Below are 25,417 nucleotides of genomic sequence, written 5' to 3'. Positions count from 1 at the left end.
AAAGATGTTCCGAGCCCTACCACAAGATAGCAGGGATAAAACCCTGGCTCTGTGACTGCAATGGCAAACCAATGATTTCAGTGAAGTTGGGATTTCACTTCCACATCCCTACTTCACTTTAACATTGTCTCAAACAAGGCTATATTTCAATCATAACCTCCAAAGCGATGACTTAGTGTCATATTCTACATTAGGACTTTAAATGCTTTCAAGGGGATCCACATAGGTGTAGCAGAAGTAACATGACCCACAAATTATCTATATTGTATAGGAGATGGCAGCATACAAGTCATTCTTCAATGTTGATTATTCTTGCCAAAAAATATTTACAGTAGCCATTGCAAAGCTGTGCTAAAAAAAAAAAAAAGTTTTAACACCTTAAAGGAACCAAGTAATTAAACAAATAGTGACTACCTCTGTGTTTCTGTACCTTGCAAGTAGGCTGCTTCTAATGAAGGAAAATTTACAGAAAAGGTTCTGTATGTAAGGGGAACCAGATCTGGCAAAATATTGTCAATCATTCCTTACACACTTGTGGCTGCATATTCTGATGAGTTGCTATGATATGAACCTCCAAATTCATTTATAAACAAGTTAATGAACCTCCAAACTCACTTTAAACAAGTTAGAATGAAAGAATAAATGAGGTTGTAATTTGGCCAGAACCCCCCTCTTTTGCAAACTTTTACTGAAGATGTGGAAATGGCATTACATGATTTTTTCCTGCAAATGCCTTTGCTGTCCTGTGGTGTTGGACCAGAAGTTATCTCAGGTTCCTTAAAACATTCTTTTGTTACACTTGTTAAAGTCTGCTTTCATATGTTATGCTATTGCACTGTATTTTGTGGAGGAAAGACACAGTAGAAATAGTTAAAAATTACCATTTGTGCTATACCTGAGATAAGAAAATAGCACAAATATTGCACAGACAAATGAGTGTTATCAGTGGTAAGTTACAGATGTATTTATTACCTACTTGTACTCTTACATTTTTAGATAGACATCACTCTAGAAATGAGGAAAAGAAGTTTAACTCTTTTCTGAACTTCTAACAGTTTGTTTCGACTTCTGCCTGTGTGAGTCTGACCCCAGGAATTCTGCTCTGCTCTCAGTTGTCAACACAACTGTTCTGGTTGTATTTGAATGCTTTGACTAGCTCTCATGGTAGTACATATTTCTACACACAGACCAACAGGGAACAATTGGCATCTGCCATAAGATTTATTTTTTGTCCAAGATTCAGCAGGCAAGCCAAGGAAAAACTATAAATCATTTCACACAGACTAATATCTCAAGTCTTTGGCAGAGAAAGCCGTTATAGCTGATAAAGTGACAGGATTCCCCTCAGAAGAAGAGAACCTTATCTTGCACCGAAGGAACATAACATTTTCTTAAAGCCCCATTACCCTCATGCGAGTCCACTCACCTCTTGTCCCAAGACCATAAAAATAAGACTGATGATTGTCACAGCAAGGATTTTAACATGATATCAATTGGCTTAGACATTCTAACATTACTCAGTGATAAAGGTACAGCGACCAAAAGAGGAATGGCAAAACTTCAGACAGCATACACATTTTGGGTAACTGTGAGGTGAAAAGTGTTCACAGATTAGCTATCACACAGTATTAGCTGATAGTTCACCCAAAAGATTGAGACACACATTAAGGACCAGGAATTACAGTGACGCACAAATGCCTTATCAATGTGATTGAATTATTGTCAATTGAGTTACAGTGTATTCAGTAGCTTAGAGGAAACACAAACATTATATCTGCCTTGTCAATAATTTATTTTACAATACCTAGTCTAAAATATTCTTCTGTTATTCACTTATAAAAATTAGGATAACTTAATAATGGGATTTCCCTTCTTTAACTGCCTGTCCATTCTATTTTTAGTGAAAACCAGAGTCCACTGCTGGGGTTTTTTTGAGAGAACTATCAAGATATTCAGTGAACTTTTAGGCTATGTGAAATATTATTTTGTTTAACATTATTCTGTTATCTCTTTTTTCAGTGACAAGATAGACCTATACTGACAAATTAATCATGTGAAACAGGAGGAACTATGAATCAAAAATCAACTCCTTGAAGTTAACTCTTAGGAGTTGTGCAGCTATTGGAATAATAAAAATGCAGAGATGTTAAATAAAGAATAGAATTTGATGTGCAGGCTTTTAGTCTGGTGACAATTGCAGCAGCACAAAGGTTGAATGTTTCATTTCAGGATCTTGAACAAATACCAAGAATGTTAAAATTCTCCTAAAGGAAATAAGAATTAGGTTCATCCTGAAATAAAGTAAGAGCATCATTTCATTCACTTTTTGCTTTTTAAAGTGAAAAGTCAGTTATACTACAATATTAGTTAATCAGTACATTAATGAAACAGAATTAATGAATGAAACAAAACCTTACATTTCCTTTTGACATTTGAGCACAAAATATTTTCACATTTAAAAAGGTAAATCTGATTTTGCTCTGAAATTGTAATCCAGTGAAAAAATAGAACGATCAGGGAAGGTAGGTTCCTCCTCACAATTATGTATATTTTGATAGAACAGAGGCTAAGGAATTTTTCACTAGCACTAGTGACAAAGTATGAAGGCCTCAATTTGCATCTCAGTGCAAGGCTTGACTTTGTAGAATAGACAGTTGGACAAAATCTTTCAAAACTTCTTCTTGTAAACTAATTACATTGAACCATTAAGAGATAGATTAAGCTGGCTAAAAAAAAAAAAAAAAAAAAAAAATCGCCGTTCAGAATACAGCCACAGAAAACAGTGGTGAAGATACCTTAATCTACGTGTATATATTGTAACAAGGTCATACAACTCAAGAGAAAAACCCAACACACCCATTTTTCCCCCAGATCCTCCCAAGCTACCTAAAATTAACAAGTTGTTGGTTTCTCCTTCAGTAATAGGACTGAATTTAAACACATGGAAGTAAAGTTCAGCTCAAATGGAATAGATCTTCTGGCATTTACTTGCTTACTTATGTGTACACCATAAACATATAAAATACATGTCTGAATCAAAGTTCTAGTCCTTATAATTCTGGGGTAAAAAGAGAGGTTTGGAACTCACTCATATTTACTAAAAAAACCCCAACAAAACAACAAACCATCACACTCAAAAACAGCACACCACACCACTTGCAACAGCCAACCTCATGGTTTGGCAGAAATCACAGTGCTGATGCTCATTTTGCAAAGTCCAGTTGCCTCACTGAGGGATATACGAATCATCACTATCTTTCTGCAGATACAAATAGTTTAAAGAAGAATTTTTATTATGTGTTCGTTTTTTGTACTTAAATAGGCTGACAGGCCTGAAGATTGACAACTTGTATTTTCTTATTGCCAGGCAGAATATGGCCTATAAATACGAGTTTCACCAAAAGAGTAAGAAGTGTTCACTTCCCTGTCCAGAAAAGCTACTTATTAATGCAAATTGCTGTGTTCCTTCACAGCATGTGAGTTTGACCCTAGTTAAAAACAAACAAACAAACAAAAGTTTATTTCAAATAGGTCAGTCAGCAGCTAAGTATTTTCAGTCATCATCAAGGTTAGACTAAAAACTGTCCTGAAAATTCAAAATCTTTGCGTTTCATTCAGTTGTTAAACCCCACAAATAATTTTCCACGTTTATTAGAAATGGGCACCTCACTATGAAACTGCTGCTTTATCAACGCAGCTACCACCTTTCTATAAATAACAAAACCTGATGATTATCACTTACTCTTTGTATGAGTCATATTTAAAGAGAGCCCTGAGGTGCTTCTCAGGTAGTCTCTTTGAACAATGAATCAGAAAGGAAAAAAAGCAGCCTCTGAAATATCACCATGCCCAGATTCTAGATACCTAGAACATATTGTTGCCTATTTATAGTTTCAAGCTGTCGGGCAGTTTCACATAATGGAAGTCAATGGTCATAGATAAGCTTCCCTGCTTCAGCTATATTTGTAAAATTAAGAGAACCTGGTAATGGGAAAGCTCCACCCGTGTCTATGCCACGGACACACAAATCGGAACAGGAAAGGTCAAACATCTTTATTTCGAAATCAACTGAAAATCCATAGTCTGAGTGTAAATCGGCTATAAGAGCCAGAAGGCTCCCCATGGCACAAGCCCAGGTTGGGCGGACACCAGCAAATCTTGACAGACCTGAAGAGACTTTGTACCATCAGTCATTGCTGCACAGCACAGCCTCAGATCCTCGTGTGCCACAGATTTTAACCTATTACTTTATATCTCATTAACAGATTCAGCTTCCAGATCTTGCCTATGTTTTATTTATTTTCCAGCCAGGGCTACAGTAAGGCTTTTACTCACCTCAGCAGGACCACAAGAAATTTCCTTCCTTATGGACAGAAGAGAGAAAACAAAATGCTTTCAGACCTGATGGAGCTAGAGACAAGCAGCAATTATCTGACAAGAGGTTGACACATTCTTCACCGCTCTTGCATAAAACATTGAACAGTGCTTCGCAGGCCCACCTCTCTTTCTAAATTTATTTATTTTTTTTCATGCAAACTGCTTAGCAGTTTGGCAAACTGCTATTTAACAGCACAGCATGGGCAAACGTCTTTTTTTCAGGGTATGAATGTATTCAGAAATAAACAAAGCCCTGGCAAGTCTTTTATCTTCCTTTGACCGCCCTTCGGTTCTCCTGTGCTCGCAAGCCCTTCTCCCTTCACGTGAAGGGCTCAGTTATTCCTCTTCTCGGGCCTAACTCCTCCCAGACAATCCTTCTCCCTGTGAAGGAAAGAAACACTACCCACATCCTACAGCTCTAAATGGAGGGGGTCTCTAAATCAATCTAATTAATCCACTTCCTTGGCACATGACTGCTCGTTAGCCCTGAGTGCCTTCATCTAGCCTCCCAGGCCTCACACCACCATTTCTGTGGGCTGCCTTGGAGTGACCCACCCCTTTCACACATCACTTTGAACATCTGTTTTTTCATTGCTTAGCAGAGTTCTCTGATCTCCTGCTTTCTTGTCTAGAGATAATTCTTCCTGATTTTTTTTCCAGTTTTGTAGCCATTCTCTCTAGTCACTCTTCCAGAGAGGTGAGGGACAACACTTCTGTGAAGTGAATGCTTCCCAGAAAGTCTTGGTCTTGCTATGATCCACCTCAGAATTACAAGCCCCAGAAGCCAGTTGGGGTTGAAGGCAATAAGTTACAGAATAGTGCTAGTACCCTAAATCACTAATAATCACTGAATAGCTATAGTCTCAGCAAACAAATATTAACCTAGAGGTTAAAGAAAAAAAAAAAAAAAGGTGTTTTTCTCCCTTTCTTGCAATAACTATATCTAACCCACACATTCTTTGACTGTATTACTTCTTACACTGGTATTTTGAAACACGTTGAAGTCTGTGACTTTATTTGCATTAAGTAATTTTGCGTATTAGCTAATCATTGTTGCAATTTACATGCAATACTACAGAGTTGATAAGAGTGAGGAAATGTTACAGAACATCTACTTCTGCTTCAGAAACTAAGTGCTTCCCAGCTCATCAAAGCCCTAAGCATATCAGCACGTTACCTGATCTAACATGCACGTACACGTACACAAACCAATAAGCCTAAATCACGAGGTCTAACCCCCTAGCTTTAAATAATCATGATGATATGCATACAAATATCTTGCAAGTACTGGAAACAGTAATTCTGTATTTGTCTCTGCAAGAAATTCTGCTTCCACCTCCTTTTAACAGGAACTCATGTGAAGTGAGAGCGATGCTAACCAATTTCAGAAGTTAAGGTTTCTTCCAGAGACATCATGTTCTTTCCTCAGCACATTGCCCAGCTGCAATGCTCTAGTAGGGAGATGAAAAATTTGCAAATCCAGTGTCAGATATAATTCCTACATAGTAGTAATTTCCATTTATATTGCAAACATCATTAATGAGGCCTTAAAGAATGCTTCATTGTAAACAGTGGAGGGTTTACAGCTACTACTCTTCAGTCAATGTAAGAACAGTGCATCTATTTCAGCTGTATGAAGATACATGCATATATTCTTTGTTTCACTTCATACACTGGTGTATAATTTCATGAATTTAATTCTGTGTGTACTGAAGTAAAAAAAAAAGGAACCCCCTCTGAAGTTCTCTGTCATTAATCAAGCATTTTCCTTTCATACAATGTTTTACATACTCTTAAGATTTTGTCTTCATCAATACTTGCAACCTGAGCATGGTTTTAAATTATTAGAAGCCATGTTAAAAAAACCAACCAAACAAGATTAATAGAAAAACAGACTGTCACTGCTATGGCAAGTGCCAATACAGTAAAATGGCTGCTCCATTATATTTTGCTACAGTGAGAATTTGATACATACTGACCAACAGGTCTGATTTACCTTTTATAGGTGTAGTCAGAATTGTACGTAACTGTGATTACATGAACCCATATATCCCTCTTTATATGAAAAAGTATGTTGTGAACAATTTGCTATTACAGACTGGCACATTTAAAATTGCATACATTATTAAATAATAGCTTATGTATAATTTTATTTGTTTTCAGAGTTACAATGTTCATGAGATAATCATAGAGCACATTATAGATTATTCTTAAACACATTTTTGCCACAAAAAGTTGAGAGTATTAGTAGAAAATCCTATGTCAAGTTATGTGAAAATATTTATCACCTGTAACCATAATTTCATAAAACCAATGTACACTTTATGTAATATTATGTCAGCAAGTTCCTTCTTTTTGCAAATATCTTTTGCTCTATACTTATGTATGCTTGCATTTAAGAAGTGCATCAAATGCTTCTCTGGGTGTATGTTTGCAATGCACAGGAAAAATATGAGTTTACTCCTATGGCAACTGTGATTGTCAACACCACTGGACCCAATAATGGGGAATTACAAGATCTTAATTTTAGCAAATAATTGCCCTCATATTTCTCCACCTAATGCTGAACATAACATTAATTGGTATTTACCTCCTAATGTTTACAGAACACATACTGTATATTTCAAAGACATAATCCTTATCAACTATATACTGACTTTTATTTCAGTGTCTATTATATAAATTAGGACTCTGTTGATTTCTTATACTGAGGAACAAATGATAGTAACTTTATTTAGACACATGCACAGTACCGTGCACTACAGAATGATGAAGTACTATTTTTTTAATGGATGAATGAATCAATAGAAAAATAGATTTAATAAATCATTAACATTTTAAAGTCTAGATAAAAATGGGAAATCATGCATTTCAAGCAAAGTTTTATTTTTTTCCTTGTTTGTTTTTTGATGAAATCTCTGAGAACTTAAGACATGCAGAGCTGAGAAGCAGATCACTCTGAACAATGTTAAGACTGCACAAAAAGTTTTGATTGAGACTGTTAATATGCAAGACTGAAAAAAGCTGCCATTCTTGGACTTCCCTTCAACATTAGACAGTGCTGTGCAAACCTCAGACAAATCCCTGTATTATGATTTCTAAGCTGTTAGGAAGTCTCTCAGAGGGCTAAGAAAGTAAAAACCTGAGCAACTGCCTCCCCAAAATTTATGATAAGAAATGTTTTGATTCCAGACAGCAGACTTCAAAAGGGGAATAGATAACAGTTTATGCTTTCCTTAAGAGATTAATTTAGGGGCTGAGTAAATTATGGATGGCATCAATTTATAAATAATAATGACAACAAAATTAGAAATAAGTTTAATTTTCCAATATTTAGAGTATGTGTCTGTCTCAATATTTAGAGTATGTATCTATACGTATCAATTTATGAAACAAACAAAAAGTGAGTATTTACTCACAATTAATTTAATGTTTTTTCCTACCCCAACATTTGTCTGGACATTGCCAACATAATCAAAAGAACTGTAAATTTTCAGAAGTGAGTCTACTCCAGTGAACTTGATTAATTATGCATTAACCCATTTCTCTGAAGCATCCTTCACTAAATCTTTGGTGGGAAATGCACTTTATTAGGCATGAGCTTTGGTTATTTGTGTGCATGTGCACTATGCTATCGGTCAATATGCAGAATGATTTAAAGTTTGCCATGTTACAGAGATGTATTGCTCATTAAAAAAATTCTAGTGTTTCAACAAACAACACTGATGGCTAGTTTTGCAAGTATTATCTTCACTCTGAGCACGATCTCCTTAGCCTTATAGTTTTTGCTCAAACTTGCACTGACTTCCAATCATACAAAAACTTATACAAAGGTAATCATGATCACTTGAATACTGCACACGTTGTTAGATGTTTTCAGCAGGTACAGTTACTCACATACACAGGAGTTATCAGAATAAGATATAAGATTTTAATGCTTAGCTGAATTAAAATATTCTCAGGGTAGAAAGAAATGATAAACTAAAAGTACAGGTTAATGAGACCTGTAATAAACTTCACTCTGAAACAGGTCTAATTGGCTATTGATGTGAAGATGTTTGATTCAAGAGATACTATTGAACCTATGGCATATGATCATTCTAGTTGAAAAAGTTGAGATGGAAAAGAGAAAAAAATCAAATTACCTATGGCATTCTCTTCCCATATTCCACGGCAGAACTAGCCCATAGATTAGTAAATGGTAACGCATGCAACAAAAAATATGCTGTATCACTTTATGTAAACATCTGCTTTCACCATGCAAAATGCCTACAAAACTGTGACAACATTTTTTTCTAGTAGCATAGTTTTACATTAGCTCAGTTACAGAAAGTGTTAAACCAAAATCCATGATTTTGCAAGTAAAAGATATTCTAAAATTCTTGAAAGATTTCCAGCATAAATATTCCAAAGCCCAACAAAGCTAATTGGTTTTCTAAAAACTAAACTACATAGGCTTATTCCTTGCTGTGGTTCCTTGTTCTTTTGATGATGGAAGAGAAAAGACCAGTTTTTGGAGGAGGTCCCATCAACATGGGGGCTTGGTTCTTGTGAGTAATTTTTATCTGGGGAAGAAAGAAGAAAAACAGAGTTAACCCTTGAGTTAGTTCAATTCCAAGTATCTGAGATACCTGAATTATCTTTGTATGCAACTTCCAAACCTTCTTAATTTAATCAAAAATGAAAGGAAAATACCTGTATTTTTTATAAATGATGTTACATATGTGGTAAACAAATCTATGTGTAATCATTGTTTCCACAAATACTTTAAATTATACAAGCAATCAATATTAAAAATCATATGCAATAAAATACATGCCAATATGTGATTTTACTTTTTGAGTGTGGGATTTATTGCTTACTGTTGAATATTTTACATATTACATGATGAATAAGAATTTAAAAGTTGGAAAGGACATACATGCTGACAGACCAAGCTGTTGCTGATTAAGATATGAGCTATGTCTTTGTATGCTTTATTTATACATCTAATCAAGTTGTACTTCTCTTTTAACACAGGCCACTGCTTAATTTCAAAATAACCATTATGAATGAAAGTCAAAAATTAATACACAGAAAAGGTCAAAAAAGATGAACTAGCATTCTAGTTTGTTAATTAATTGTTAATAGAATAGACTCAAATATTGAAAAGACTATTTAAAACACTTTGTAAGACTCCTCTAAAGCCACCCGTTTTGATTTCTTTGATATAAAACTACGAATCACCTTAAATGAGACAACCTTAAAGTAGATTATGTCTGCAATTTTCTCTAATTCAAGTCTAAATTAGAGAAGACATTTTATGAATGTATGCTATGCTCAAAGCTAATTGAAAGCAATTATCAAAGTGGCATTTTGTCTGTGACTTTAAGATACATTGTAAGATAATAAATGATTCTCATTATGTAATAAAAAGGTCACATCTTGCCTTTGGGCTAGTGACGCTAAGAGTTTTTCAAAAGCAATCCGAGACATTTTCTTTAGTGAACTACGACTAATACAAGAACCATCACTTATTAAATATCAGTTGTCACCTGCATAGTACCCACATCAGAGATGGGTATTTCTTTCAAAAAGAAACACCACCTCATTAAAAACTGGAAAAATATATCTCTTGAAGTGCATACCTGACATTTTCAAGTTAAAATGAATATCCTTCACTTGTCATTCACTAATAGTAATGAAACAAAAAATGTATGTCACGTGCAGAGGCTCATTAAAATATAGATCAGGACATTTCTTGGGGTGGAAATTTACTTTACAATATGAGGAGACAGAAACATAAAAATCTCAACAGAATGAGTGGGTGGGTTTAACTCTGTTAGAGCCTTTACTTTACTCTCCAAATGCTCATTTCCATGCCACCTTAGTTCATCAGTCTCAAATTTCATCTGTGACCTCTTTTTGTCAACATTGTTCATTAGTATCAAATTTAGCATACAGGGTTTTTTTGGCAACCTAGATTAATTTCACACGGATAATAACTCTCACTTTCAAAGACTGGTATCAACATATTTTCTCACAAGAAATTCTGCCTGAGGCACCACTTTGGAAGCCAAATCTGTAGTTGGGGTAAATTGGCGTTATTCCACTGATGTCACTTCATATCAGCTGATGATCTGGTCCTGGAAAATCGCCTCAAGGATTTTTGTAACTTTAACATACTTCATAAGACATATTTTGGGACTCAGGAACAGTGATGACATCAACCTGATCCTGAGGATCAATACATGAAGTAATCTGCAGCTGCTGTGAGTGAATTTTTTGAGAGTCATAAGGGTTCAGCTTATTGCGAGATTTGGCCATGATGTGGCAGTAGGAATGGCCTCAGAGTTTCCTTTCAGAGATAAATCATAGTAATTCCATCTTAAAATGAATGAAAGAGCAAAGCTCAAAAGATAGCTCTAGTATGAAGAGGTGAGGTAATCCTGAGACCCCATACAGATTGCGTGTTGGACTGGGGCTGTTCAATGCTGCTGAAGATGAATGCAATTACATATTGAGAAAATGTTTATCATTTGTAATGTTCTTTTTTGGCTTGAGCCATCTGTTTCAGAGACCATGACCTCTTCAGTATGTTGTATCCTATAAGCTGAGATCAGCTAAGATGCCTGAACATGATTAACCACTCATGCGCATGGGGATGGAGTCCTATATGCATTTCTCCAAGACATATTTTCAACTGTTATAAATTGGCACGATTCCAGTGGAGTAAAATATATTTTACACTCTGAAAATACAAAAATAAAGTGTAAACTTAAGGTATATTTTTTTACTTAGGCATGGTAGTGGATGTTAACATTGCATTGGTTAACAATGATAACCATTTATTCCTTATTCTCCTGGTGAAAAAAAAAAGATTAAAAAAAATCTTATCTTTGGGTGATAAAAAGAGATCAGTATGTTTGTAATACACACTGGACCATTGCACTACCTTGCCTGAAATAGGCTAATTTTGTCTTTCTCAAGACTTTCAGGCACCGCACTTCTGCCCTGGACTCTCAATTCTGCTTCTGTTTTCATACTGGCAGTGCTGCCAGAGTTGGTGCTGTGAGTTTGGGTGACAAGTGACAGTACACACTTTGAGATGGGAAGCAGCACTAAGTGTCTCAGAAAGAGAAATAGTGTTCTAGATCAAAGTAGGACTGAACACTGAAAGTGCTGTACGGGAGACTGAAATGGACAAAAAAAAAAAAAAAAAAAAGAGAGAGAGAAAAATCTTTAATTACAAGCAACCAAGATTTAGTTTAGTTAAAAATAAAGAAATCACTACTTATAGCTGTATATAGATTCTGTGTGCGTGCACATGGAGTGTCTAAAGACTAATTTTTACCTTTCAGTTTCTCTTTCATTCAGCAAGCAACCTCATGTCTTTTTTAGTGGAAACACAATTATAAAAGCTTTAAATAATACCTATTATAATTTTGTTTTTCATTTTTCCTAGGTGAATCTGTGATTTACACACACGAGAAAAAGAGATTGCTCAGACAAAAATCCCAGAAGCTGAAACCCTAACTTAACACATTTTTAGGAACTGATGATACCCTGACAAACATACTCATACAAATTACTATGGAATTCTGGAAAATATTTTTTTATTTTTCAGAATAAAAATTCAGTTTTATTGAAAATATATAATAACTTACAGAAAATATGGAGGACATTCTAAACATAAATTTAGGGGAGTGCCTGAAGGGCTGCTGGGGAAAAAAACCCTTCTATTTGGCATATTTGGCACGAATTTATATTTAAAAATAGGCAAAATGAGGAAATAACAAAATTCCATTTAGGGGAAAAGTATATAGCCATATGAATTGCTAAGATATCATGGATTTTTTTTGTAAGCCTGATACACAACATTATAGGCAACAGTTTGAGTTTAGAAGCCAATGGCAAAACTCTCATTCACTAACTGATGCCAAGATTTTATCCTATGAGTTCATGATCACAGAAATTTAAAGGGCTGGTGTACCTAGTAAATAGTTTTAGCAGAAAAATACTGCATTTGCAATTTCAAAATCACCTTTCCAGTGTTAGAAAGTGTGTCCAATGATGTATTCGTGGGAAGGAACACCAGATCTAATTAAAAAAGAGCATAATTCTTAAAAGAGGAGATTGTAATTGCTCCCTATTTGTTGATAGCAAATTTTCTGATAAAGGAGAAACCTGAATTTGTGATACTAAAGACATTTATAAATGCAAAAACCAGACATTTATTTGTTTCAGGAGGAGGACGGAGTTTCAAAATATGCCTTGAAGGCACATTAATACAATGCATCCACTAAATGAAATGCAGTGAGCATGAGTAATTTTAGTGTGATAACTGTATCTTTTGGGTCAATCAGTTTTGCTTTCATATTCCTTTTTCTGCAGTATGTGCTGGCTACCTACGTGTTCCTGACTTCACAGAATGCCTAAATATTTACTACTAAGACAGAACATGGTGCTATAAGTACAGGTACTAACTACAATGCTGAATGAGAATAGAAAACTGGAAACAGAGATAATCAACTCTGCTTATAATATTTCAATTTATGTTAAAGAAAGAAACCCTGTATTTTAAGGACAGAGAGGAAAAACTGACAGAAAAAAACTTAGCAGGTTAGAGCTATTAGTTCACAGTCACTTTGTTCTGTGCTATCAGTGGGGTTTGGATGTTGGTAGTTTTGAGGGTATGAGCATTTTCCCACAGTCTAGATGCCCATATGCTGCTCCCCTTACAGGAAATGGAGGGATGCAATACCTCTATATCACAGGAGTACCAAAAACTTTTATCTTCCCATAGGTGATCAAGAGCTACGCTGGGTATCATGATATGAATAAGACCTATAGAATGTAGGCAGTACTAAACAAAATTAACCTGTGACTTGCATTATGTGGTATTTTGGCCAAAATCTCTTCAGATCTAGACCAGTTGTTTTAAATATAGCGTTACACAACACATCTTTTAAATAAATTTCTTAACAATATTATTGTGCAAAGCGCAATCAAATCTAATCAGTTTGGCATTAATTAAGCTCTAATAATATACTCTAGTCTCTCTCCTAAGTAGTGTGATCCGTTTCCCCTTCACACAGGTAGATTGGAAAACATTATGGTGTCATCATAATTTTTAAACATACCGAGAAAATGACAGAGCTGCAAAATTAAAATAAATGATTAATGGCATTTTTTTCATGTTTTGTACTAATAGGTATCACTGAGGTTTTAAATTAATAGAGCTGTCAAGCTCATGGTTGTTACAGATCCAGTGCAGAACTAAAATGGAAATTATGTATTCCACGGACACCTAAAGATGACACTTTGGAATATTTTAAATTTTAATTAGTAGGTGCAATTGTTTTTCCCCCCTCATCCCTAAAACCACTGCAAATTAATTGGCAATTAGTCACAACTAATTCTTTTCTTAACAATCTGAACTGGAAAGAAAGGTGCATTACATGTTAGAGCATTTGTGTGGGGTGCAGAAAGCACACATGCAGTAAATTGCTTTGTCAATTACAAAAACTAGTGTTGTGAATTTAAGAAAAAATACGCATAGGTAAACAAAACTAATTAACATGCAGTGTACCTGTGAGCACAAAAAATAATGCCCAGCTGCAAAATAAACTGTTAGAAACTCAATAAATCACTCTGGCCTCGAAACAGAAATGCATGCACATTGTTGCTTATAAGGGAAAAAAATGCAGCATTTTAGTATAACACCAAAAACTTTTTCTAGCGATTGACTTCCATTTATGGGTTAACTATGTACTAATTGTCTAATATTCTACTAAAATCAGCCACCATATCTAGGACCCAGTTCCTCTTTGCTTTAAAGAGGCAGACACAAAAGTTTAAATTCTCCCATTATAAACAACTGATAAGAAAATACTACATTCAGTGACATGGAAAGAAGATACTTTACAGACAGAGTCTAGAATACAGCTGCAGCTTCTTCATGTGATCTGTGGGGTGTTGGAGCCAATGGATCTACATAAAAGTAAATCTGTGACTCTCTTTTAGTTTTCTCACCCAGCCCTGGTGTATAGTGATTATTAGTGAAAGGGGTTTTTTTGGTTTTAGTTCTTGTTTCTCTCTGGATTTAACTACAAAGGTAAGGACTTCACTAGGACCTCTGTGCTCAGGCTCAGCACATCTCTAGGGACTAAAGGAAAGGCTACAAAGGAACCATTCATTCATTCAAAACTTATTTTTAAGGTGCATTCAAATGATAATATTTTTAAATATTATTTCTGAGTGCCATTATTAAATGGCTTACTACAAGTATTCCTATCAGTAAATAATTCTAAAAATACTATGTGTTTCAGATGTCTATGAAATTATATTTCTGGCCGTGCATTAGGTGGGCTCTGGCTATGGATTTTCATTTTTGTTCCTCCATTTCGGCAATATTCTTGCATCTTCTGTAGACATTTCTGTCTTCTACTTTTAATTTAATGTTGCTAGCAGCTTGACACTCTTTCAGATATGGCACCAACCAAGTCAGGAATAGATGAAAGAACTGAAATCGCAGTTACTTCTAATTAAGATGGAATATTCTTATGGATTTTTTCAAAACAATACTAATAATTTATGTAGCTAAATTGAAAGATTACTTTTCTTTAAAAAACTCCCGATGGCTAAAGCTAGAAGTTTATTGAATTAGCTTGGGAGTCTTTGAAGTTTCGTTACTATTAATGACCTGTTTGGAGATCAGGTGAAACCATAGATATCTTTCATGTTGCTATATTTGTCTGGGAGAGCTCTGATAGAATTTCCTCTTCAGCTAATCAGACGAGATGTTTAACATAATATTAACATTATCATCTTTCCTCCTCTCAAAGACTCTTCTATAAAAAACAGTGAAAACAATAGAATTTGATGTTCAGATTCTGCATCTTATTATACCAGAGCAGAGTGACTTTGTCAGACACTGCAGCCTGCATGTGTTCAACATAGTGAATAATTCTGGATGACAGATCTTTAGACCAAGCCACTCACATTTTTAAGTATGCACAGGACCTACAGGAACACGTTCCTGCTCTCATCTAGGGAGGCTATGTGTGTGTGCAATAGGAGATCATAACAGAAGTTAAAAACAAGCATACGACAATTTCTTAAGTACTAAAACTGATAGCAGGAATGAAAAATCACAGATCACAGCTTCTGGGGAATCACTGCATTGTCTATTGCATCCCACAGTGTTTTCTTATAGTCCACACTGTCATTTTGGGGGAACATGATCTCTATATGCATGAGAGGGGACAGCTGTCAGCAACTCATGCTACTTGTATAAAACTTTTTTCCAGTCAGAAAGGAGAAGTAGCAAAGATAAACTTGTTGATTCCTTCAACAGGAAATAAACTTCCAAGCCTGCATGTGCAGCCTGCATCCCATACATAACAGGGATTTGATGCAGAACTTGTTTTCCTTAATATGCATAACAGAATAGCAGGAGAATTTTGATCAGGTTGAAGTCGATTTCTTGAAAAATCGCTTGAAAAATACTCTCATTTGTATCAAAATCTGAAGCAGAAACAGAGGAGGACATCTGAGCTTAACCACTTGCACCTTGGGCCAGGGTTGATTCAATACCTGCCAATTGTATGAATTTATTTCTCACTTAGTCTCTGTAATTTTTATAGGTCAGTCCATGAAACTACTGAACTTCGATGACACTGAAGTTCCTGAGATGATCATACCAAAATAAAACGTGTTATTTCAACTTTCTAAAAGACAGCTGGAGAAGGAGGGATAGCAATCTTTTTTTTAACAATAGCTTTCTGGCTGGAGTACCAAAGAATCAAAAACCTGAGACTCAGCTGCTGTGTCTAACTGATGTACACAATCTGTGCAACACAACAAGGTGCAGGGGTCTCTCCCCTAGAACTAGTGAGATGGTATATCCAAGCAGGCCAGTACTGTGTGGAGACAGTAGCTTCTGTCCTTAAAGCCATATAGCTAGTAAACTAGTAAGCACCTTCCCTCAGCAACCTGATGTGAAACAAGAGGTAGCACGGGAATGTCCCCCCATGTCTCAATGCATGATGTAGGAGTGCCAGCATCTCTGTATATGAGCCTCAGTTCCTTGTAAGAGCTAGGGAAAGAAATTTCCTAAGAGGGGAAATAGAAGAAAAATCAAACTCTCATACGTTTCCTAAGGAACTAAACTCATCCATTTCTTTATCTGATCATCACACTTTTTTACATTTAAAAACTGGTCATTAATCATTTGCTTTCAGGTAATTTTGGGAGAAAGCTGCAGTTTTGCCTCCAGAGAAGACAAAAGCTCATGATTCTTATATTTGTCTCCTCATTTTTTTTTCTGAAATTTGAGTTATTGCAGGTTCAAATAATTGGCTACATAGTTGGCTACACATAAGAATTTATTTTGATTTTATGGGGTTTTTTGGACTCTGGTTTTGGATACACATCACTGAGATATCATCCTGGTACTTTTGTAATCAAATACATTTTGGCTTCCAAACAAAGACCTCTCTGAAGCACACACTTAGAAATCCAATCTTAAACTTTGGTTGAGAGAAAGCTAATATCCACTTTTGTCATTGTCTCAGGAGGAATTCCTAGCTACTTTGCAGAGAACTTCAAGGAAAAGCTCTAGTGTAGTTAGAATTAGTGGGGAGGGGAGAGGTTGGACCATACATGTTTTTTTCTTTCCAAGATGTGGAAAATAGAGCAGGGTAGATATACTATAATGCAGGGAGCAATTACAATAAATACATTAAGCTCCCCAGCAGAGAAAAAACATTTCCTGAAAAAATGGATAATATAAAATAATAATTCTGTATCTAAATTCATAGAGGAACAGTAGTCTAGACAAATAGTTCATCTATTTTCTTCTCAGAGGAAATAAATACATTCAACAGTATGCTTTTCTTGTGTAACAAAAAGTCTGTTCTCTTAACAATGGTACAGCAAAAAGGATGGGTCCCACAGAATAGTATATGCCATTTCTATCCCCTTTAAAACGGTACTTCAACTGGACAGCAGTAATTATCAGTAATAATTTACTGTTTCCTCAAGGCAGTAATTGAAATGTAAGAACTGTCTCTTTTTCCAGGTTTGTCCTCAATCCTGCAGGCAGCCTCTGCTAGCATTATCAATCAGATAGCAGGGATTTTGCACAGAGCAAGCAATCAAGACAAAAAAAGCACGTTATTGCCAGCATCCTTCCATAAGTTCTCTTCTGTAATCTGGCACCTGAAAAATTACATGTCTTTTTTTTGAACACGTAACTGCTGGGTTCAGTACTATTGCTCTGCACTGAACCATAGCTGTAGAAGAAGTAAAGATAATGATATCTCTTAACTCCAAAAGGTTTCCTGGAATAAATCTCGTAAAAGCCCCACTGTTCTGCCTTCACACAGTGTGTGTTCACATGGTTCTCCTCTCATTGCAGCATCTGTCCTGGTTTCAGCTGGGATAGAGTTAACTGTCTTTCTATTAGCTGGTACAGTATGCGAAGAATGTGGATAACACTGATGTTTTCAGTTGTTGCTCAGTAGTGTTTAGACTAAAGTCAAGGATTTTTCAGCTTCTCATGCCCAGCCAGCGAGAAAGCTGGAGGGGCACAAGAAGTTGGCACAGGACACAGCCAGGGCACCTGACCCAAACTGGCCAACGGTGTATTCCATACCATGGGACATCCCATCTAGTATAGGAACTGGGAAGTGGGGGCGTGGAATCGCCGCTCGGGGACTGGCTGGGTGTCGGTCGGCGGGTGGTGAGCAATTGCACTGCGCATCATTTGTACACTCCAATCCTTTCATTATTACTGTTGTCATTTTATTAGTGTTATCATTATCATTATTAGTTTCTTCTTTTCTGTCCTATTAAACCGTTCTTATCTCAACCCACGGGTTTTGCTTCTTTTCCCGATTTTCTCCCCCATCCCACTGGGTGGGGGGGAGTGAGTGAGCGGCTGCGTGGTGTTTAGTTGCTGGCTGGGGTTAAACCACGACAGCATCTGAGCACTTAACAGAGAATTTGAGTTCAGGCACTCTTCCTGCTGTTCAGCTGTACACTATGGTGTATCTGGCAAACATGAACTGTCACAACCCTTTTATTTCATCCTAACCTACACATTATCAGCTGCCACACCTTACTGAAGGTGCTCCCTTTTACTTCTTTGTGTAGCCTTTAATTTTATTACTGACATAAAGTTCATGAAAGTGATCCAGTAGCCTGGTTTGGAGAATTACTCCCATCTGTAGTGGGATTTCTTCCTTGTCACATTACTGTTTTGTCATACTTACAAGCTGCAAGGCTACAGCAATTCACCTACTTAAAAACATGGGTCTTATTTAGGAAAACAAAATTAGTAAAATTGTATATTAAAACATGCTACTAAGACTACATTCAACAATAAAGAGCTTAAACTTCTTCAATATCTTCTCCAAATGCCCGGTTAGCCTCTACAATTTATCAGAGAGATGAAAATGGAGAGTTCTTAGAGCTACACCTTTCTTGTGTTGTCTGTAAACAGTTAGTCAAAGAACCTCCTGTGAGCAAGCTCCTCCCTACCCTATCCCATCCCATCCCATCCCATCCCATCCCATCCCATTTAATTGCTGTTTACCTGCCCTCACTTCATATGCATGGGCACTGAAACAAGAAACTAAATTTCCTTCATTTGTCCTTTAAACTGTAAGGATTTTTTAAGTATTAGTTCTATTGTATAATTCAATCAGCACAGTCAAGACTTCAGCTTTCAATAAAACATCCTTGACATGAACTCTCAAAAGCACAATGGAAAATCTTCCTAAATTTTTAAAGAATAATTTGTTGCTTTATACACTTTAGCATCAAAACTAACATTGGCTCTTCCTCAGCAATATGGACTATAAATCTGATACATCATTATAAATAAATGATCACATTGGGTAAAGGGATGCTGGGACTGCACCCTTTGAGTATTTTCCAAACTTTTGAAATAAATGTCTTTTTATTCCATCCTAACCTGTGGGAAAAAACCAGCATGATAAATTGAAAATGCAGTGGGTGTTGAACCATATAATAGTGTGTGAAGATGTTACTTAAGTAAATTGAATTAAAGCTGATGACAATGGTTGTCTTTTAAACTGAAAGATTCTGTTTCTATCATTGAAGAAGTGAAAGTAAATAAAACAGTTAATATTTCCGACTACTGTAATTTCTGTTACTTGTTTAAAAAGTTCCTAAATTTTTTGTTCAGCGCTCTTCCCAGAGTATCCCAGTACCCCCGGTATTCCCAGTATCCTTACCGTGCAAGGGGTTTGCATCCAAGGTTCCCCATCTATCTGCATAGGCAGAGACTTGCTGGTCCTAAAGTGATATATTTCATAGTATAAGTAGAAGTAAATAGACAAAATTGATAAATGCATTATTAAGGAGAGATATATGTGATAGCACACACATATAATCCTGATTTACCCCTAAGCTTCTATGTAACCTCCAGTATGACCCAACATGCTTACAAAAGTAACCTAGTCACTTAGTAGGCTTAGTCTGATTTTCAACACACAAAGCAAAACCACTGCAAACATTCACACATCTTGCTAGTAATACACAACTCTCACATGGGAGAATAGTCTGTAATTTGCAAAATAAAGAGTGAATTATTCAAGAACTTCAGGAATAAATCTTATTAACTGAAAAGACGAAAGAACCTCTGCTATTTGTTATAATTTAGACTGACTACTATAAAGGAAATAAGAAATTAATTTTAGCTCTGTCATCACTGTTTATTGGAACCATAAAAGATGAGTTTAGGCTTGTGTCTAACTCTGGGTTAGACAGAGCAGTCATATAACATGAGAGTTGTACTATATTCAGAGGCTTTAACATGCCATGTTATAAATCTAAATTGTATAAAGGGGCACTGATAAAGCTATAGCCAGTGTTCCCTGTCTAGTTTTGGATACCACATTAAGCAAAGTATAGATAAATGAGAAAATTAAAAAAAAAAAAAAAAAAAAAAAAAGATGGTCTTTTTGGGTCTTTTCCAAACCTGTATTTCTGCATTATAATAGTTTGCATACAAGACTATTAGAAATAACGTGGAGTAGATAAATCTAACAATGGAAAACGCTCACATTGTTCAATGGAAATTCTGGTATGGACATTATTTGAAAATGACTAACAGTTCATGGGATTATCCAATGTCATCTATGGCCATAAGTGGAGGAAGGGAAGAATGTTCAATGAGCTCTCACTTTATAGGTTTGGAAGGGTTCTGAATCTTTTGCAGTAGTGGTCCTGCTGATGTGGGATTATAAAAATTATCTCTTGGTATCCAGAGAAAGTTGGAATGTCTCTGTGATCTTATTTCTCTTCCTCATCCACATGAGAAAGTACTTTTGAAGTCAACATCACCCAGTCATTGAGGAGAGTCTCAAAAATATGCCAGCCACTTTGGCAAATCCTACTTATTTTCTTAAAGTTTTTATTGATGAACTTCTGGTTTATGCTCATTTTAGGCTTTTGGGGGTTTATAATTGTACAGCTTATGATTTTATTAAAATTTTGGAAAATTCTTCCTGTGAAATTCTTCACTGAGGAAGAGTTGACCATCTCTCTCTTTTCCAGTCCTTATCTAATCCGAAAGTTAGAATAATTATTTTCTCCTTGAGTTCTAATCAAAGTTTCCTCTATTGTGAATGTTCTGGTCACTATTAGCATAGTAAGCAATAAAATACAACTAAATTAGCGTGCTCCACCATTAGCAGCTTACACATAGCAACACATTTATTAATAGTGACTTGTCAGTGTTCAGTAAATAACAAATAAATTAAAAACAGAGCACTTTGACTTCTACAGATCAAAAAAATGCTTTACAAATACTAATTACATGCTACTATTCCCTGGTGAGGCATGCATTATAAATGGGTTAAAATGTGTCAAAGTAACGTTAAATGACTTTTTGCTCAAAATTGCACGGACTGTATGTCAATAACAAACCCCAAGATGTTCATGCCTTACTCCTTCTGCTCCAACTGCTTGACAATGTTTCTTCATAGGATGAAATGACAGTTGAATACAACATGTGAAGACTGAATATAAACACCCTTTTTCTTGTTTTTGACACATTTAAAGGAAGGAAGATGTATGGGCATAGAACACGGATGGAATAGATATATTTCGTATACAAAAATTATACTTTCACAAAAAATAAGTACAGTAGAAAGAAAGTGAACTGATAATATATAAAACTTTACTGTTTCACTACAACAATGCAGTGCAAATTAAAGCTGCCGATACCTGATGACAACAGATGAGCACTGGGCAAGCCGTCTTCCAGCACTTTTCAGACCTGTGTATATCTGTCCCATCTCCATGGCTCCTTCCAGACCAACCACTTCCATAAGCTGGTCACTTAGATCTGAAAAAGTTGAAAAAACCACGTTTTGTCTGGACAGCATTTTGACAGTGGTCATCCTGACTAGCAAGAATTGTCAGAAGACCATCTGATAATAAAAGATGTTGAGAACAGAACTGGCAAAAATGATGATTGCTAAGAAGTGATTGCAGCTTTAAGGCTGGACACATCTGGGCCTGTTGTCACACCATTCTAAAATATCTTGACCAAAATTATTCTAAAATACAATAATAATCTCCATGGATTATTTTAATACATACATACTGAACAAATAATCTTATTATATGAGAAAATAGGAGAAACTCCTTCATTTAGGTTATCTGGCACTCATAGAACGAGAAGTTTGCACTTTAAAAATTTATGCTGACCATTGTTTCAACAGATGTAAAAATCTGGTAAAGTCAGTGCTCCAGACCCTATTGGATTATCTTCTGTACAATTCTGTCCAGACAACATGTACAACTCTAATTCAGCCTTTGTGTGCATGCATTACGATAGTCTTTAATTATGAGACCACATATTATTTTTTGCATTGGATCTTTGTCTCAATCAGTGCATAAATTTAATGCAAAAAGGGCAGAAAACCCCCCTTATATCAGCAACTATTCCTCTAGCTTTCCTGAACTTTGTAGTACTAGTTTGCACCCAGTTATATATTTTTGTTTCACTGTTTTTTGATTACCTAGCATTTTGGCATTAAACTTTAAAAAATATTTAAATAAATAATGTCTCTGGCAAAATAAATATTAGTTTGCTTGACTTCAAGGCACAAGGACTAATTCTGTCTAGAATTTCAGATACAGAGATACAAACAGAAACCTAAACAGTAATATAGCAGTCTGATTTGAGAAGCAACCAAGCAAGGTAATGAAATATTATCCAGAATCAACTAGGGTGTTTTGTATGAAATGTTTTATATGCTCCTGTTTAAATACATGTTGCCAAGACCAGATGGACAAGAAAAAGAAACATTTTTTTTTAGCTGTATATTATGTGTGTTTTCTAGACTGGCTGTTAATATCCATGTTTCCAAAAGGTACACTATTCGGTGAAGCACAGCAATGAGCTAAAATGTTAGAGTCTGTCATCACATGGAATAAACGAAGAAAGGAGAGCACATTACTCTTTGTATATTTTAAACCTTCAACCTTTAATGAAGGTAAAATTTCATGGTAATTATCATATCTATGAGACTAGTCCAAAGTTTCAAAGGGAGTCTTTTCCGTTCACTTCTTTGGGCTTTGAATGAAGGTAATTAACTCAAAGAAGTACTGTGATAGGAGGGGAAAAAAAGAGTATTAAAAGCAAATAGGATTTATGGTCTGGATTATTCTGCTTCCAACCAGAAAATCTGATACTATCCAAAGCCTTCATTTTTCTTCTTATACTTTCTTAATATTCTTTGCTATTTTCATTTTCTCATCACAGTGAAATCAGTTCCATGTAATATAAATGAAGCAAAAATAAACCCTATTCTTTCCTATTAAGGAAAAACAATAAGATGGACAAAATATTAAAATATACAATATGATTAATTTTAACTATACATTTTTATAGTTTGCATACCTGTAACACATGTAAACCCAATTTTGTATGTCTTGCTTTCTCTGAATTGTTCTCTTAAAATGTTTTCCTTAAGTTACTCACTTTTAAACTTAACTCAGTTTTAAACAAATTCTGCTTTTCTTCATAGCCATAGGGATTTAAATGGGAAAATCCTACTCATTTGCAAAAGCTATTATATTATAAAAGCACATAGAACTTTATAGATGTACGGAATCATTAAAATGTTTCCAGCCAAAGAAAACATCAAATTCCTATTCACTGGGTTGTTAGAAAATTATTATTTTTTAAATGGGAGAATAATTAAGAACAGATTTTTATTACTGACAGCTCAGGCAACATATGCAAGATTCAGAATAGTGACATTTGCAGTGATATAAATTTGATGCATCATTTTTCAATAGCTGTGAGATTAGTGCCAGTAACAGCAGGTAACTAAGGACCAAATCCTGCCCTTTGATCTATATCACACATCTTGAAAAATGTGGTATATTAAACATTGGAAGATAGAACCGAACAATATTCTTATCTACCAAAAAAGTGAAGCCTTTTCAAAAACTTCACATTTGCAGTGGCACTTTCCCAAAGTGGGGTTATTTTAGGCCAAATATGAATATTTTTAGAATCAAGCTTAAATTAGACATAACCTTCCTTCAGAAGCAGTAAAAACTAAAGCAAATGTAACATGCAATTATCGACTTAGGGTTAGTTTGCACTCCTGCCCTTGCTAATATATGACCTGATGCTTTTACATAGTTACATCCATTTCAACAAATCCTTGAGCTATATTGACTTTGACAAGAACTCAGAGTGAGCAAAAGTGGGAAAGGGAGTGTGTATATATTAGTCCCATTCTTCAAAGATGTTACATGGCTATAGGTACACTGGTTGAATATAAAGGGTCAAGACATCAATGAAGGGATTACATTTGTTCTTAAAAGGTCCCCACCAAAGACTCCGAAAGAGACTAAGCTCTATTAAAAGAGATCAGGTCTTCTATTAAATTAAAAGATAGGAAAGGGGAAGTAATTCTTCATTCTGGTGGAAGGTTATCACTGATTTCTCAGAAAGATCTGTGCTGGCCTCTGTACTGTTCAACATATACCCCTAAATAATCTGGAAATTGAAGTAGACAGTGAGTTACTGAGGATTCAATGAAGTAAAGACAAAAGCCAATTAGAAAAAATGTTTAGGAATTTTACAGTACTGAGTAATGGGGCTATACAAAGGCAGAAAATTCAATACATGTAACTTAATTCCCATGAGGGGAAACAGAGCTAACTACATATAACGAGCTAACTACAGATATATAGACTGTTATATGCATATATATTACATTTGAAAATAAATATAGGGGGTGTGTGTCTGTGTGTATATGTCCGTATATACAAGCATATTTATTTTGCTGGGCTACAATTAATACTGTCATGCAGGAATTAAGATTATAGAGTTACTGTTGCTACTTCTATGAAAATACTAGCTCAACGCTTAGTAGTGATCAAATATCATCAAATATTACGATCAGTACATCCATACAGTATGGAGTTTGTAGTTCTGGTACACTCAGCAATGCACAGGAAGATATAAAATAACTGGAAAAGACAGAGCAACAAACATGGTAACAAATATGGAGCAGCTTCTGTATGAAAATAAATTAGACTAGGACCCTTCAGGAATTAAAGAGATGAATGGAGGAAAGATGAGAAAATAATAAGTGCCATGGAGTAGGTGAAGACAGTACTGTAATTGAGTATTTCTCAAAATGCAAGAACTAAGGAGTTTCATAGCACATCTAGAACAAGCAGGAAATCCTTTTTACGTAATACTTTGCTATATTGTGATACCATACTAGACTTTGGAATTCCCTAAATCACAAATTATTACGTATTAGGTAGGGTATCTTAATGGAAGAATCACTGTAAGTTTGCTCTCTTATGCTTTATTTCTAATCATGCAATACAGGTTGGTGTTAGAGGTCAGATACTGAGCTACACAAACTTGTGGGTTGACCTAGTATCACTGCTTGTGTTGTCTTCTTATACATCTTATAAATTGTAGACCAGAATAATGAATGCTGCTGTTCACTAAACATCATTCATCATGTAAAACAGCTTATAA

General features: G+C 35.4%; 1 protein-coding gene across 6 annotated transcripts in view; it reads right to left on the bottom strand.

Moving 5' to 3' along the window:
- Window positions 1–6,499: 6,499 nt before the first annotated feature.
- The window catches only part of DGKB (diacylglycerol kinase beta), a 365,482-nt gene continuing 346,564 nt past the window's right edge, over window positions 6,500–25,417 (bottom strand). For all 6 annotated transcript variants that reach the window (XM_052801099.1, XM_052801089.1, XM_052801081.1 and 3 more), the window contains 3 exons: window positions 21,619–21,739; window positions 19,623–19,683; window positions 6,500–8,942 (listed from right to left, as the gene is read on the bottom strand). In XM_052801099.1, the coding sequence (XP_052657059.1) occupies window positions 8,835–8,942; window positions 19,623–19,683; window positions 21,619–21,739 (290 nt within the window). In that variant the 3' untranslated portion in view covers window positions 6,500–8,834. The remainder of the gene's footprint in view (window positions 8,943–19,622; window positions 19,684–21,618; window positions 21,740–25,417) is intronic.

This window comes from Harpia harpyja, chromosome 1 (assembly GCF_026419915.1).
Source record: "Harpia harpyja isolate bHarHar1 chromosome 1, bHarHar1 primary haplotype, whole genome shotgun sequence".
Lineage (NCBI taxonomy): Eukaryota > Metazoa > Chordata > Aves > Accipitriformes > Accipitridae > Harpia > Harpia harpyja.
Note: the sequence above shows the minus strand (reverse complement) of the source record. Positions and strands in the feature narration are given on the sequence as shown.